Genomic DNA, 14,707 nt, shown 5'->3' on the forward strand with positions numbered 1-14,707 from the left:
CTCCGTAACCCCTGAATTTTGCAACTTAGCTCTGTTGCAGGGTCTTTACATGTGAATTCATGCACACTAAGTCTGCACACAGCAGTCGCTGGAGTCTGAACTGGTGTTGTGGGAGATAGGACTGGAACTGTGACAGCCTTTCCATATCCTCCGCAAACAGCAACTCATGTGGTTACAAAAGTCACTCCTGTTTTTATTACTGCGCTGCTAAGCAATACAAATCATTGGGTTATGGCAGGTAAGCCAATCGAGTACGCAGGTAAGGTCAGAGCAGAGCTGTGAATCTATAGAAGTGCTCTGGAGATCCTAAAAAATACTTACATAGCACAGAAAGCATTTTTTTTAAATAAAGGAAACTATATAGGAGAAAAGTGCTGTCATCAAAAAAATAGCATAATCCTCCTAAAATACTGAGTGGTAAAGGCTTTGTAAATGTATCTCATGTGACAAAAGGAGATGGCGCACCTGATGTTATACCTACGGGTCTAGCAGCAGGGAACGACCCTACTGGAACAACTTGATGCTGCTCTAGACGTTTTAAATCTGGAGGCTTCTTCTAGACAGTAAAATCACATGAGAAAATAGTCCATGGGACCCTCACATTTGTTGTGTTGAACAGCCGGCTGGTGCTGAGTTTATCGGACTTACAGCCACATAAATTTGTACTTCAGTGAATTATTCCCAGCTTACAAGACCTTAACGAAGCAGAGCGAGGCCGTTTGGAGCGGACGCTGCAGCCCGTTCTGTGTCAAAGCGTCTCTTAACTAACCAGCAGCAGGGAGATTTGGGGGCACCTTCCTGATCTTTCAGTGATAGTGAGTCAGAAATACAGAAACGCATCCACACAGGTTCTGCTCTTATAATTCTTTAGCAGTCAAATCAATATTAATGCAGCCCTCACACACCTCAGCATGATAATGGAAAGAGGAACTTCTGCCCTGCCCAGAGAAATTTGTCGTGCTTGACGTCTCAAGACTCACATGATTGCATTATCCTTTTTTACATTTCACCCAGCATTACCTATGTCAAAATCAAGAGTCTCTCTTTCCTCCTTCTTCTCATATTTTAAAACTTGTCTAGTGAGTGTATTGCCGGGAAAAAAAAGGAAAAAAAACCCCGAAGCTAGAAACTGTGAAGACACATGCCAGCCTAAAGTAACCAGCCTTGCAAGACCCTTCGTGAAGATGAACTCTATAGTTCAGTAAGGTAGAGAAATAGCTGTAATTTTGCAAAAATAGTGCCTGCTGGAGCTTCACAACCAAACGGGAGCCAGTGTGCCACATCGTCAGAGACTAAAAGTAAATAAAAGGAGAACTCAGTTGCATATTTATTGCAGGTTATTCGACTTGACACCTTTTTGGCAGGGGAGAATGCAGGGAAGAAAGAGGAAGGTTGGGAATGTCATCCTCAAAATTTTTCAAGATGTTCTAGCAGGTTGGGAAGAGTGGCTGTACTAAAATACCTAAAAAAATAAAATTCCAACTCGTAGAAAGTTCTGCAAGCTGATCCATATTTGCTGGAGAGAGATAGGCTAATGTTGCTAAAATCACTTGTGAACGAAACTGTCAGTGAAATCAGAAGTTGGCAGAGTCTGAGTGAACAAGTGCTCTTATACTTTCTTTTCCTTATATAATTACGATGGAATTCAGCTTGCAAAAATAAATGTCTAGGTGTATTTTTGCATAACTGTGCAACAAAATGACTGCTGTCTCCTATTGAAAGGTCCCATGTAGATGCGTAACAGCCTTGCTATTCCATACTTTTTGTTCAGACTAGCATTTAGTGTTCCATGTTTTTCTAATGTGAAACCTAAAAGGCTGTGGCAGCTTAATAGCAAATAAGTGTAAAACCCAGGCCAGGCTCACTGACATTTACAGACTTTCTGGCAAAGTGAATTTAGACTGATTTAAGCCTTTTTCTTTTCATAACATCTTGTACATTTTAGAACACGCTGGTGGGAAGGGAAATTTGTTTAGGTGTAGCTACTTAACGATTAGTTCTCTGAGAAGTTGACGCCTAAATGATTTCGCTGGAATGAACTTTAATTTCAGTGCTAGCTCAGTGTCAGTATTAAACATGGCTTTATAGCTCCTTTGGAGTCTTCAGATTGCTTTGTGTCTATTCAACAATCATAGTCTTAACAAAATATTTTTCTAATACGAACCTCCTGCTCTTGGGTTTCCTCATCAAATTTTGTCCTTGTGCTGATGTAAAACTCAGGTGCTACCCATACGGCTAGTCATTCTAGCCTTCTACGAGTAGAAAGGCAACAGAGTGTTTTTATTTTTCTCTCTCTAAGGCCCTGATACAGTAAAACAAGTCTGCTCAACAAAGAGCCTGGGTCAGGTGTGGATCAAGAGTCCACCAAGCAATTTGGCCTGTTCACAGCTGAAGGAGCATGTCACATCGCCATGCCAACTCTTTGGGAAGTCAAGGATTGCCCCATAGCACCCAGACTGGCCAAAAAGCAACACATTTCCAGTGGAACTTTTTTTGGTCAAGTCTGCAACAGAGGTGAGCTGTTCCCATACCCTTCACTAGCAGCCAAAGGTGTGTGGGGAGAAACTAAAAAGCAAGGAACAGAGAAAGAGATGCCACCATTCCTTCTTGTAGGAGAAGGCAGAGTATAGGAGAAGGTTGTAGAATATTACATTTACAGCTGGTAATGTAATAGTACTGTGTTAATATATTAATGTAGCAATGGGTGACCCAGTGGCATATGCTGGACCTATATTTCATACGTATGTTTTTACTGGCTATTAAGCAGAATATGAGACACTAAATAGGAGACTTTGATGGAATTTGAGTCGATTATCACTGGAATAAAAGATTTATGGCCATGCCAACATCTGTTCCTGTTCTGATCCAAACTGAACTACTTGCTAACTTTAAGCACCTGCTTAAATCCTATTGAAGTGAAATAAAGTATATGCGTAAGTGGTCTCTTCAAGCTAGGAATAGACCCCTGAATTTAGATCTCAGAGATTACTAGTACGGAAAAAATGTTGTATGTCCAGTTTAAATGCCATTACCTACTAGAGTGGTTTTACTCTTCTAGCTTTAGAAGCACTTTTGGAATACACTAAACATTCAATTTCCCAAACATAATCTTCATCCTAAGGGTTACACGATGGCTTTTTTTTTGCTTCAGTCACCCATCACTGATAAATTTTAAAATTCAAGCAGTAAAAGCAGCAAGACAAAGCAATCTTGCCAATCACAAAACAAAACTGCTCACATACAACACGTCTAGCCATCATCCAGTGGTTAAAGAAGTGGTGTCTCCTCAGTTGCTTTTAGAAGTAAATTCTGAAGGATTCTCATGCTCCACCCGCCTTGCAAAGCGGTCTTTGGTCATCCCTCACTCTATTTTTTTTCCCCCAAAAATATTCAATCCTTGTTTATTTTCTCAGCCCCCAAGGAAACCACTCGCATTCGAGCAGGCAACGGGCAGACCCCTACGACTGCTCCTTGAAGCCCGCAGCAGCGGGCTGCTGCCCCGGGGCGACCGCAGCTGCTCGCACCAGGCGCCAGGGCACGGCCTGGGCTCCCGCCCGGGCTTCCTGCCGCCTCTGCGCCGTGCGAGCCGCGCAGGGGCCGCGCAGGGGCCGCGCAGGGCCGCGCAGGGGCCGCGCTCCGCCACCAGGTGGCAGCAAAGGAGCCCGCGTGGACAAGCTCGCAAAAGGGAAATTGTGTGTGGGGGGGGGGGTGGGGTGGAAATCCCCAAAAAGCACATCACGGCAAAAGCGCCAAACGGAGTCTGGAAGCTTTTTCGCCTTTGCTGACTCCCCGCTAGATGACAGCAGCGCAGCCGGACTGAAACAGCCAGTAATGGACTCATGGAGAAAACGATTTTATCCCCGCTGCTAAACCCTCGGAGAGCAATGCAGTTAAGAAACTCTCATTTTTGGCTGTTTTCCTGGAAATTACAGTGCTTTTTGCTTTTAGGCTTTCCGCCTACAGGCCTCAATAATTTACAAAAATACGTTTCTGCATTGTATGCAATGCACTTAAAGCAAATGTACTCGGGCTGGAAAAAACAGTTAAGTATTGTTGCTTTAATGTGAATAATTACTTCGTAATATCAGCTATTAGTCTTGTAAAATGCTTCTAAGCGCTTACTCCTATAAGCTGGATGGATCTGATCTTTCAGACAAAAAGCCTGTCTACACTAAAACTGCAGCAAGCCAGCAGACCGAGTTCCCCAGCATATTTACAGCACCGTTCAGTTTTATAACATAGGTACTAATTTTGTGCCAGTGGCTTTGCATTAAAATGCAGCTACACTTTTGCTGTTGCCTGGTCACCAGGTTAAAGCACCATGTTGTTTAACCTGGCTCTTCAGAGCAGTCATGGTACAAACTAGATTAGGGACAAAGCAGTTAGGGTGCAAGCTAGATTCAAGCTTGGACCGGGCAAGGAAGCGGGGAATTAAATACACATACCTTCCTGTCACCCCGGGATTGAAGATGAATCCGCCCCAACCTAAATCAAAGCACAAAACCACGCAAGGCTTAAACAGAGCATGTCCAGGATTCAGAGGGGGCAATATACACCCTTCTGCCTTTAGCCTGTTCCTGACCTATTTCAAAGCACTTTTTGTGCAAAGAGAGGCAGTGCCGATATAAAACCAGCTTCCCGGCTCTCGTGCCCCTGTGGGATTCTCCCGTGGGAGTGAGGGCGATCTCCGGCTCCACAGCAGCATAGCCCTTTGCTCCAGTGCAGAGGTATAAGGGTCTGCAGCACACGGGGTGCTTGTCAGAGAGAAAAGAAGTCATTTAAGTGCTTCTCTCTTTGTTCACTCATTCACTTTTTATTTTGTCATTAAATATAGCCATTTCATCTCGTATTTTCATTCTCCTAGTTATTCCGAGGTGCATGGACTTAATTGTCTGAGTTCAGTTCTCTCACCATTTATTTTTGTTCCTTTCCTTTACAAAGGGCCTTTTTCACAGCATGGCTATATCACGTAGTCTTTAATCTTTTCACTGTATACTCTAATTCCAGGTTATACTCCACAAATTTTGCTCCAGTTTTTGACATGGCAGATTAAAAAAATATTGACACTCTGTCTTTTAGGGTGACAGAGGTGCTACGCGTTCAACGAACATGACATAGGGGTGAAGAAACCCTGTCTCAGGTAATTCTTTTGATGGAAGTTCAAAGACTGTTTTTTTTCTTTTTCTCCTCTGAAAAAGCGTAAGGAAACATTTATGCATTTAGGCTAGCTTTCTGGTAAGTGCTGAGTCTCAGCAGCAATGCATTCAGTCACTAGTAATGTGTAATTTTTGTTTGAGAGTTCTTTGGGATATCTTGAATGCCACTTCATCATATTTTTCTGTAGTCTAATCACAGCCAGCGTAAAAAGGTGAGCACGATGGTGCATATTTACTAGAGCAAATAGTCAAATTGTTGCTCATACTGACCATATGTACCATACTAGAGATTGGCTCTGGCCCAAATCACTAGTCAAAAGAATAAGGCATTATGAGAAGTAGCTTATTTATAGTTTTCTTTTTAATTACACCCATAAGGCAAGTTGTGTTGTGCTCAGAGTATTTGTTTCTTTTCAGGATCAATTCCGTATGCTGCACAGGAACATTATAAAATAGTGATGTCGAACAAATTGTATTTGTGACAAAAATTTTGGAATCCAAATAAAACAAGGGAGGGGAATAGCTTAATAAAAATATTTATTGAAAAACTCCCATCAACAGTATTTGGCTGCATTAAGTAAGTAAAACGCTGAGCGTGACTATGGTAATCAGGATGCAAACAGCTAGTACCGTGAGCAGGATGATTCGGCAACATTTGGAATGCTTTTTTTCCCTCTCTTTCTTTTTTAACAAGGTATCATACCCAGGAGTATAAATATCCCCCATCCAGAACTGTAGGTCATTAGGATTTTCCTAAAAGAAAAATCAGAAAATGAACTCAGTTCCTCTGTCTTGCACATGAAGTCATTAGAACATAGCTAGAAGTATTCTGGCTATCATCAGATCATGATTAATGAATTTAAGGCATCATAACATAAATGCAAGAGACTTTCACTTGAACATAGGTTGCACTACTTGCCAGATGCTGCAAATGTTGTTCCACTGGGGAAAATTAAAACCACTTTTTAGCCAGGAACCAAATGTAGGACACCAGCCATTGAAAAGCGATTAAAAGACCCAAAAGAAACCATGTCAAAGAACAGAGGCTAATTTGCAAATGCCAATACGAGTCACTTTCCAAAAAAGGAACAGTTAAAAAAAAACCAAAAAACAAAGATAACTGTACAAGTGATCTGTGTCAGCCCACAAGAAGGAAGAGTTCTGCATGGTGTAGGTAAGGCAGAGAAAATGCGTGTTAATTGATAAACAGAATGATGTTATTTAAATGGGTATTTACGTGACCATTTAGTATGTTAGTACCTCATTTATGGATCTCCCCTGTGTTTTTCTCATGTGAGGTTAAAAACTGTACTGTACCCATTTTATAGACGGGGAAACTGAGTTACGGGGTGTTGCGGTTGAAGACTTTCTCTAGTCACAGAGGTCATCTTCAGCAGAACTGAAACTGCTGAAGTCTAACCAGATATGTAGACTTCTTTTTCTGATCAGACTCCTGTTAGTGTCATGTCTGTACAGGAAAATATGTTCATATTCACTTCCCTGAATCCTACCGAGGAGAGAGCAGAACGTGCTATATAGTGGTTCACATGAACACACTGTCCTGAGCGCTTCGCTTTTTGCTCAGACGCCCTTCAGCAGCGCATTACCTTGATGCTGCTGGCCAAGTTGGAGTGCAGTGAATGCCTGTCAAAGTCTTGCGCAGTCCAGGAAGGCATCTTTTTCTTCTCCTCCCAGTCACCGTCCATGTGGATGTCACTGTACAAGGGGTTGCTTTTGATTGTGGATTTAAGGGTGAGGGGTGTAATATGTTTCCCAAGTGCTTTGTCTATCATTTCTTGGCTGGTCCTGCTCAATCCTAAGCCAGGCAGCTCCGTGACATTTCTCTTTTCTCTCTGGAAGACACAAGTTAGAACAGAAGGTGGCTTTCATCTTCATTTACCTATGACACAGGTCCCATTCCAGAGTTATCATCTGTAATATAATAAAACCATTTTTAAAATTGCACATGCACCAATTTTTCTTGTCCTGGCAAACATCTACAGTGAAATAAGGGGGGCTGACTGTTCGCTTTGTGTAGATTTCTTCCTTCTGTGGAAAGCACATGGGTACAATATGAACATCAAACTCCTCTGTTAATACGAACAGGCATTATAATGCTTGCTGGAAGAAGAGCCTCTGGTTTAGAAAGACAGTGTAATGGAGCACCACAGTGGAGCCTGCAGCTCTGCTGAAAACTGAGGGTCCGTGATGCAGAAGTGGAGTTGTAAGGAAGAAAGCTGAACAGAGTAGAGGGGTGGGGGGACAAAAGGCCTGGCTTTTTTGGAGCTGCACCTCAAACAGCAGGGGTACGATTTGCCACTCTGTTCATGTTATTGAATGCTAAACCTGTGTCGAGATGTCAAAGGGGCCCTACAATCGATGGGAGGAAAAGTCCTTAGTTCAGGCACTGTCAGAACTGAAAGGTAATTAACGATCTGAGCAGCACCCCAACAACAGCAATAATTAAATCAGACTGTGTAGGAGAGGGGGATGGCAATGAAGCAGGAGAAATGCCCCAGGTGGGATCTGATTTTTGGAGAACTCACAAGCTGCTGCTTAACACAGACGAAGAGTAGCTTCAGAGTTGGCAAGGCTGTAGTTACAATCTCTTGCAGGCTGATTGCAAAGAGGAAGGCCATCAGACCGTCCAGTTCAAGCTGTTCAACATTTCAGTTCACCACAGTTTTTTCCTCCCCAAAACTCTGAATTAATCTGTTACTGCTGCGCGGTTCCAGCCTTTTGCCAGCTTCCCCAACAGACCTATTTCTGACGCAGCCATTGCCTCACACTAATACCTACCCTGTGTCTCAGGACTGCTCTCATAGTATCCTCGCAGTGTAAATTAAACCTCCTCATTAGCAAATAACACTTCCCCATAAGCTGCTTTGTCCCTAGGAACTTCAGTTTGAGCAAGGGGAGTCTCCATCTGATGGAGAGGCTTGGACCTGACAAATATTTCTCCACAGAAGACTACCGAAAATGACATCTTTCCCAGAAACTTTCAGGGTACTTCACTTATACTCAGATCTGCAGCCCTACAGTGCCACAGGATCGGCGGCTTCGCGTACCCAAAGGGCTCGCTGCTGCTGGGGCACATCCCGCTCTTCCTTGCACTGCTCCTGGCTCGTGGGGTCCCACCTCTTCCCACACACTGGCTCTGGGGCTGCCCTGACACCATGCCAACCAGTGCAGCTCCCCAAGCTGGTAGAAAACTATTTGCTTTTGTTTGCTCGAGTAATTTTTCTGCCACCTGAGCAGGGTGAGAGAAACACAGAGGCAGCACACCAAGGGAGAGGGGCCGCCGCAGTGTGAGGGGGGTGAGCTTCCACTTTTGGTGGGAGCCAGCTGCAATACCCTATCGTCACATACCTTATGCCTCAGGGCCCATGCACACGCACAGACGCGTGTGAGTCAGTCTGGGGCAGGCAGGTGTGGAACGGAGCGGAAGGACTGGTTTCCTTTAAAATGGAAAGAAGGAGAAGAGAAAACAACAGCCTTTGTCTAAGCAACCCTGGGAGGAAGCATCACGCTGGCATTCTTATCACTAAATCATGCACGAGTGACTAAGCATGTTTCCCATCAATAATTATCATTAGTAGGTGGGTGGATCCTCAGTGCCCTCCCAGTCCCTCTATTAGTTCATAATTTCCATATGTCATTTCCTTAACCTTGACATATCCCCTGACAACATTACTCTTCACGTTGCAGTTGCAGCTGGCACTGAAGCCCGCTGGATTCTGCTGGCCAGATTTCAGCTGAGCTGCTGTTTTAACTGTCATTTCTTTCTGACTGTCTTTTATTTTATTTCATTTTATTTTATTTATTTCTTACTTAAAATTTGTCAAAAACCTTAATGATGCTTCCCTCAGGCTTGCTAGATAGTTGAACTTGGAGAACATTTTGCTGAAGAAGGCAAACTATCTCACCAGGGGATGTTCAGTCTCCCTAGGCTAAAATCTTGTGAAAAGAATGTGACTTGACAGTAATTTTTAAAGCTGTTTTAAATAAAAAGACTCCAAAACTGCAAATAAAAGGCATGATGCAAAATTTGTTCATAAGAAGAGTGCTTTGTGGCAAAACTTTTTTTTGCTCCATTGCCTGAGGACTACCTTCCTTCTCATGGGCAACAAGGCATGAGAACAGGAGAATGTGGTACCCCAGAGGAAAACTATCAAGGAAATATGATGGGAGGGGCAAAGAGATTTTACCACGAGAACTGGAAATTGGGGCAGGAGAAGGCTTTGGAGGGCAGACATAGAAGTGCCAAGTTAACGAGGAGAATATGCTCGAGTGCTGCTGAATGCTTGGTGGTGAAACTTCTGCGGTAGCTATGTCCTAGAGACTAGTTAGGAAAAAGGAAAGACAGACATTTCAAGCACAGACCAAAAAGATTTAGGTCCAAGAAATGATATGGAGACGCAGATTGCATGAAACATATGTATTTACCCAAAAAGCAGAGAAACGGAAGGAGATTAGAGCATAAAAATATACCTGCAAGTATTAATTCAAGGGGAAAACTGCACATTACTTCTTTTAACATCCACAACATCTTCCAGCACTGTTTTCACAGATTTCTGTTCCTTGATTCTGATTCGGGAGAATAAATGTTTAAAGAAAGGGGAAAGTATTGTAAACTGAGGCGTCCGTATACATTACACAACTTGTATTCCCTGCGTCTGAGGAGCAAGCTTGAGCGAGGGTGGAACAGCTCTGCTGTGAATCAGAAATTATAGCATGTAGTTTGTGTCACTCTTCACCAAATGGAAGTAGAGAATAGCTAATACTCAAAGCAACAGTAGTTATGAACAAAATGAGAAACTGTAGTTGAAACATATTGAAGAAATACTCATTTAACGAGATGAAAAATGCTCAACTGCGAACACACAACTGCCGATCAACAGGCAACTCGCCAGCAAGGAAGCCGTTCCTGCTTTTAACCAATTTCTCACTGAGGACAGTTTGGCCCTCCCCAAGAGACGCGGAGAGCCGACCCAGCCGGGAAGAGGAGCCTGTGGAAAGCCTCGAGATTTGCAGAGAGAAAATGTTGGTTCCACCCCGGGATCTAAATGTGTTTTATCCATAGGGTTTCCTTGCCGGTTGTTTCGTAATGCAAATTGTAAACACACATACGTTACAATATGGATAACGTTATCAATTCTAAAGTAATCTCTGCTGTTAGGAAATATTTGCATGTCATTTTTAATCTTTTTGTTGTTGCTACTGTTGTCGTCAGCATTAAAACGATCTGGGAGGTTAACCAGCCTGTCTTCGCTTTGCGATATGAAATCACCGTGGCCACGCTAACACGCCGCCAAACCCAGGCGAGGGAGCGCTAAGGGCAGGCCTCGGTCTCCCGGCCGCCCACCCGCCCGGATCCCCCTCGAGGGGAGCCACGAGAAGCCTGAACGACAAGCGGGTTCCACAGCGCGAAGCCCAAGCCGGACTCAGCGCGCGAAGAGGGATCCTGGAGGCCCCCGGAAACGCAGCCGCGGCGGCCTCGGCCCCTTGCTGCTGGCTCTCGCCGCCTCCCGCGCCAGCCCGAAAGGGATCATTAACCAAAGCGGCAAAGGCTGAGGGTGTGCTGCTGCGCCTGCAAGCCAGCCCCAGAGAGGCTTGAGAAACTCCGGGCCACCAGATATTGCAGGGATTGTTTTGCAACAACCTCCTCGAGCCCAATGGAAGCAGGTGATTATTGTATTAACAAGTAATCTGTGGAGAATTGCAGGCTTGCGTTGTGCAAAGCGTGGCAACGCGCCCTGGAGAGCACTCCCAGCCCGGGGAAGGGCACTTCTCTTTTATAAAGACCTGCTTCTAAGACAGACAAAAAGGTCTGACGGACAAAAAGCTGCTAGACAGTGACTTAAATCAATCCCTGTAGTAACTGTAACAACTGTATAGGTATTGCAAGGCATTCAATCAGCAAGTAAAACTTATGTATCAGTTATTAGATCTTTCGAATTTCCTATATCTATTTTCCATTCATCTGATCTAACAGAGGGTGAGGCGAAAAAGCAACCGGGAAGACCTGCCACGAGTAGGCAAGCAGATGTGAAAGCCAAAAGGGCAGACAGCTCTTCCCAAGGACTCTTCACGCCTGTGAACACAAGGTTTCTTATCAAAAGAAACGAAGGGCATCAGATGTGCTTTTCACAGATGTGGAGCAGTATCACGTACCACAAAGTAACCTGGGAGCCAAGCTGACATGAATAGGAGGTCAGAAGATGGTTGTAAAAATGTAACCCTAAATGATAGGACTCAGGAAGAGCAATATTAGAGCAAAGGAGGTGTTCAGCCTGACTACTTTCATTATAGAGTGTCTGCAGTACTTCTGTCCTAATAAATAATTATTTGCTTGAAGAAAGCTGTTTTGCCCATCATTCATTACAGAGCTTTGCAGGGTTGCGAGTACGTTATAAAAAAATTGCTGTATGGAGTCAGACCAAAGCTGCTGCCAACCTTGCAGCTGGTGTCTGGCCGCGGCCAGTTGCAGATGTCTAGGGAAGGATAAGGGAACAGTGAAAGTATGTAATGCTGGTCCGAGCCAAGGGACAAACAAGCGACTGTAACCCAGGACCTGGCTAAGAGGTGAAAATCTCATCTTGCCGGCTTCAAACACATGCAAAGGAGCACCGAGACACAAGTGTTATGCTTAGATAAGAGACCGGGGGGGAGGGGGCGCAGGTTAGGAGTGCAGTTAGCGTGGGCGCTGTAATATATGCAGTGGCAAAATTTGTAGAGGGTTGTGAATTCCTGAGCACCAACAGCAGCGAAAAGAAGTAGCGCAGCATTCAAAAGCAAAATGCTCTGCCTTCTCTTCCAGAAGTAGGGAAAAGCGGAGAATACAGGCAGGAAAGAAAAGTCTGGGAATTGCAGCAAATGACCAGCTAGACTAAAGGAGAGCGATGCAGCTTGGCTGGCGGCAGCAGATAAAGACGATTAATTGGGTGTATTCTGAGCATTAAAAACATAGTGCGGGGCAGAGAGTGCAGCAGGGCTGAAAGCTTTCGGGATGATCAGCAACTAGCTATTTGCAAAAGAACCGGTCTGTGCTTTTTATGCTGCTTTGCACAAGGGAGGGCCAAGATTCCTGAACTGCTTTATGAACTATTTTATTTAAAGTAGACGATGAAAATATACAGTAAGTGGGAAAACTACTCGGACCCAGCAGAGGAAAGCAAGGAGAGAGAGCAACATCTTTTTTACCAGAAATACAAATCGCTGTTACGTGGAGCCGCTTTTTATAATGGAAATAAATTAAAATACTTATACGTGGAGGAAACACGTAAGCATTTCAGAGCACTTTCAATTTGCACGGCCGCATGATAGCGGTCTGGAAGAGCCCACAGATATAAAGTCACTTTGTGGAGGGAGTCCCGAGTAGCAACAGTTTCTCAAAAGAAAATGAAATCCTGGGCAGGGACCGACCCTCCACATTTAATGACTGCAGGAGCCCGGGGGTCACGCGCATGTGTTCAGAAATGCATTCGCCCCCTTCCCCTCCCCGTTTCCGTTTCTGAATTAACTAACCCTTAACCCCATTAGCTCCCTCATCTTCAAGCACAACATGCTATTCCCGCGCCGCTGGTGCCATCGTGTTTACGCTGACGTCTGGAAATCATCAGCGCTTTCCCTTTATTTCACTGTCAGCGAGAAAAAGGCAAAGGAGGCGAGCTCGCGCGCGGGGGGCACCGCGTTTTATCCGAGCCCCTCCAGCGCGCTGATGACCGCGCTTAACGGAGCGGCTCGCGCCCGGTGTGGAGCACACCACACCACCAGCCGCGTTTCTGGAGACCGTCCCCGCGCCGGGCAGGGAGCTGCAGGAAACCCCGCCAGCCGGCTGCAGAGCGGGCAGCCAGGCCGGCCTCGTGCCGTGCCCCGCTGTGCTGGGTGCCCCGCCGGGGCCTTGCCCTCGGGAAGGGGTTCTCCCGGGGGAATCGCCGGGAGCAGGGGCAGCTCGCCGCGGCGGGGCAGAGGTGGCATGGGGGGCTGGGAAGGGGCTAGGAAAGGTAAGGAGGGGGCAGAAAGGGGAGCAGGCCTGCGGATGAGGCCTGGACCCAGAGCTGGTGGGGAGCGGAGGAGAAATGGAGGAGAGGGAGCAGTGGGACGGGCGGTAGCAGCTGCGGGGGCCTTCATGGCTTTCTCTTCCCCTCCCCAGGCTGAGCCTTGTAGGCTCCTTCTCCTCAGCCCCCCGGGGTGTCGGACCCCACCCTACGGACCGCCAGGATGCCGACCCCTCACCGTCCCCCACAGCCGCCGACGTGCTCGCCCGTGCCCTGACGAGAACCAGAGCTGGGAGCCTGCGCTCCCGTCGGGGTGGGGAAGGGCCCGGGGCGGCCGGAAAGGAGCGCCGTGGCAGGAGGAAGCGGGGCCCGGCGGGGTGTGAGCTGATGCGGCTGGGCTGCTTCTGCTCCACGGCTAAACGTCTTCCCCCAGCTCCAGGGCCTCCCCTGCGCAGGGCAGAGTTACTTTTCTTTACCAAGAAACTGCTACTGCCTCTTTATAGCAACTTGCATTTAACATGGTCAGTATGTTTCACACTTAGAGCCGCCTTCTACCAGGGTGCTAAAAGGGCGAAAGCAGAAAGAGAAAAACAAGGCAAAACAGAGGAAGCTGCTATAAACTATGTAGACATACGAGCCAGCAAGATACTAGCAGGAACCTCTAATGCCATATAGCACTTCATTGGGTTAGGCAAATACAGCCTGGCTTTCAGGTTTAAGCCTGATTTTTATCTCCTGTGGAATTCTTTTCCCATCCTTCTCCGACCTCAAATTTCTTCAGCGAGGGAGTTTCATCAGCCCCCTTAATACATAATAAATAAATAAATAAATGCAATTTGTTATTAATAGACTTGCTGGGAAATGCCATGGAAATGCTACAACAAGCAGTAAAAAGCCTAACATATTGAAATAAATAGGTGGACCACCATGAAGATAGTCACTCTTCTCCTGGAGCCTGACCCTCCCTGAAGTCAATGGGAAAACTTCTGGGGATGTCAGCGGTGTGGATTCGGTGGGGACGCTGGAGGCTGAATCAATAGCAGAAGGCTCAAACTCACATGTCGTTTTGTCTCCGGATCCCCCGAACGAGGTAGAAAAATGGGGGAAAAAGTCAGCCTCTGTTAGTCCTTACCTGTGAATAGACTCTGTTGTGCCACCGCTGCACTCCAGGTAAAGCTGCTTCTGGGAATTTTGCCAGGCTGGCTTGGAGGAAGGCAGAGTTTTTCACTAAAGACTTTACCTCCAGTTGTAGGAATTTATCGGGATGGTTGTTGTTTGGCAAAACGGAGAAATCCATGTTTCCCTCCTGTTGAGTAATAGTGAAAACAGCCCAAGCTCCTGCTTCCTGGCTGTGCACGCTCCTTCTATTATTAATGACGTGAAGAAGGATACGACAGTTTCCTGAAACTGTATCTGACCCCTGTTTGGTGTCAGGCTCGCTTATATCATCTACCAATGATAAAAGATCGTTTAGAAGCAGCAGAGCAGACAGGACGTGTTTCTTTAAGTGCCTAGCTTAAGTTTTCAAGTTCAAGGTGTATTTTGATAGAT

General features: G+C 45.7%; 1 protein-coding gene across 1 annotated transcript; it reads right to left on the reverse strand.

The window, feature by feature from the left end:
- Positions 1-5,497: 5,497 nt before the first annotated feature.
- Positions 5,498-14,496, reverse strand: LOC112991249 (major intrinsically disordered NOTCH2-binding receptor 1-like). The gene is made up of 3 exons (XM_026113601.2): positions 14,289-14,496; positions 6,764-7,009; positions 5,498-5,909 (listed from the first exon to the last, which is right to left on the reverse strand). Exons 1-3 carry the CDS (start codon positions 14,451-14,453, stop codon positions 5,730-5,732), a joined length of 591 nt encoding a protein of 196 aa, XP_025969386.2. The 5' UTR covers positions 14,454-14,496; the 3' UTR covers positions 5,498-5,729.
- Between the last annotated feature and the right edge of the window lie 211 nt (positions 14,497-14,707).

Source organism: Dromaius novaehollandiae, chromosome W (genome assembly GCF_036370855.1).
Source record: "Dromaius novaehollandiae isolate bDroNov1 chromosome W, bDroNov1.hap1, whole genome shotgun sequence".
Lineage (NCBI taxonomy): Eukaryota > Metazoa > Chordata > Aves > Casuariiformes > Dromaiidae > Dromaius > Dromaius novaehollandiae.

Coding starts and splice junctions, on each gene's coding strand:
- LOC112991249 (XM_026113601.2), bottom strand. CDS start 14,453: ATGGATTTCTCCGTTTTGCCAAACAACAACCATCCCGATAAATTCCTA. Junction 7,010..14,288: donor ACAACAGAGTCTATTCACAG/GTAAGGACTAAC, acceptor TGTGTCTTCCAG/AGAGAAAAGAGAAATGTCAC. Junction 5,910..6,763: donor ACTTGGCCAGCAGCATCAAG/GTAATGCGCTGC, acceptor TTTTTCTTTTAG/GAAAATCCTAATGACCTACA.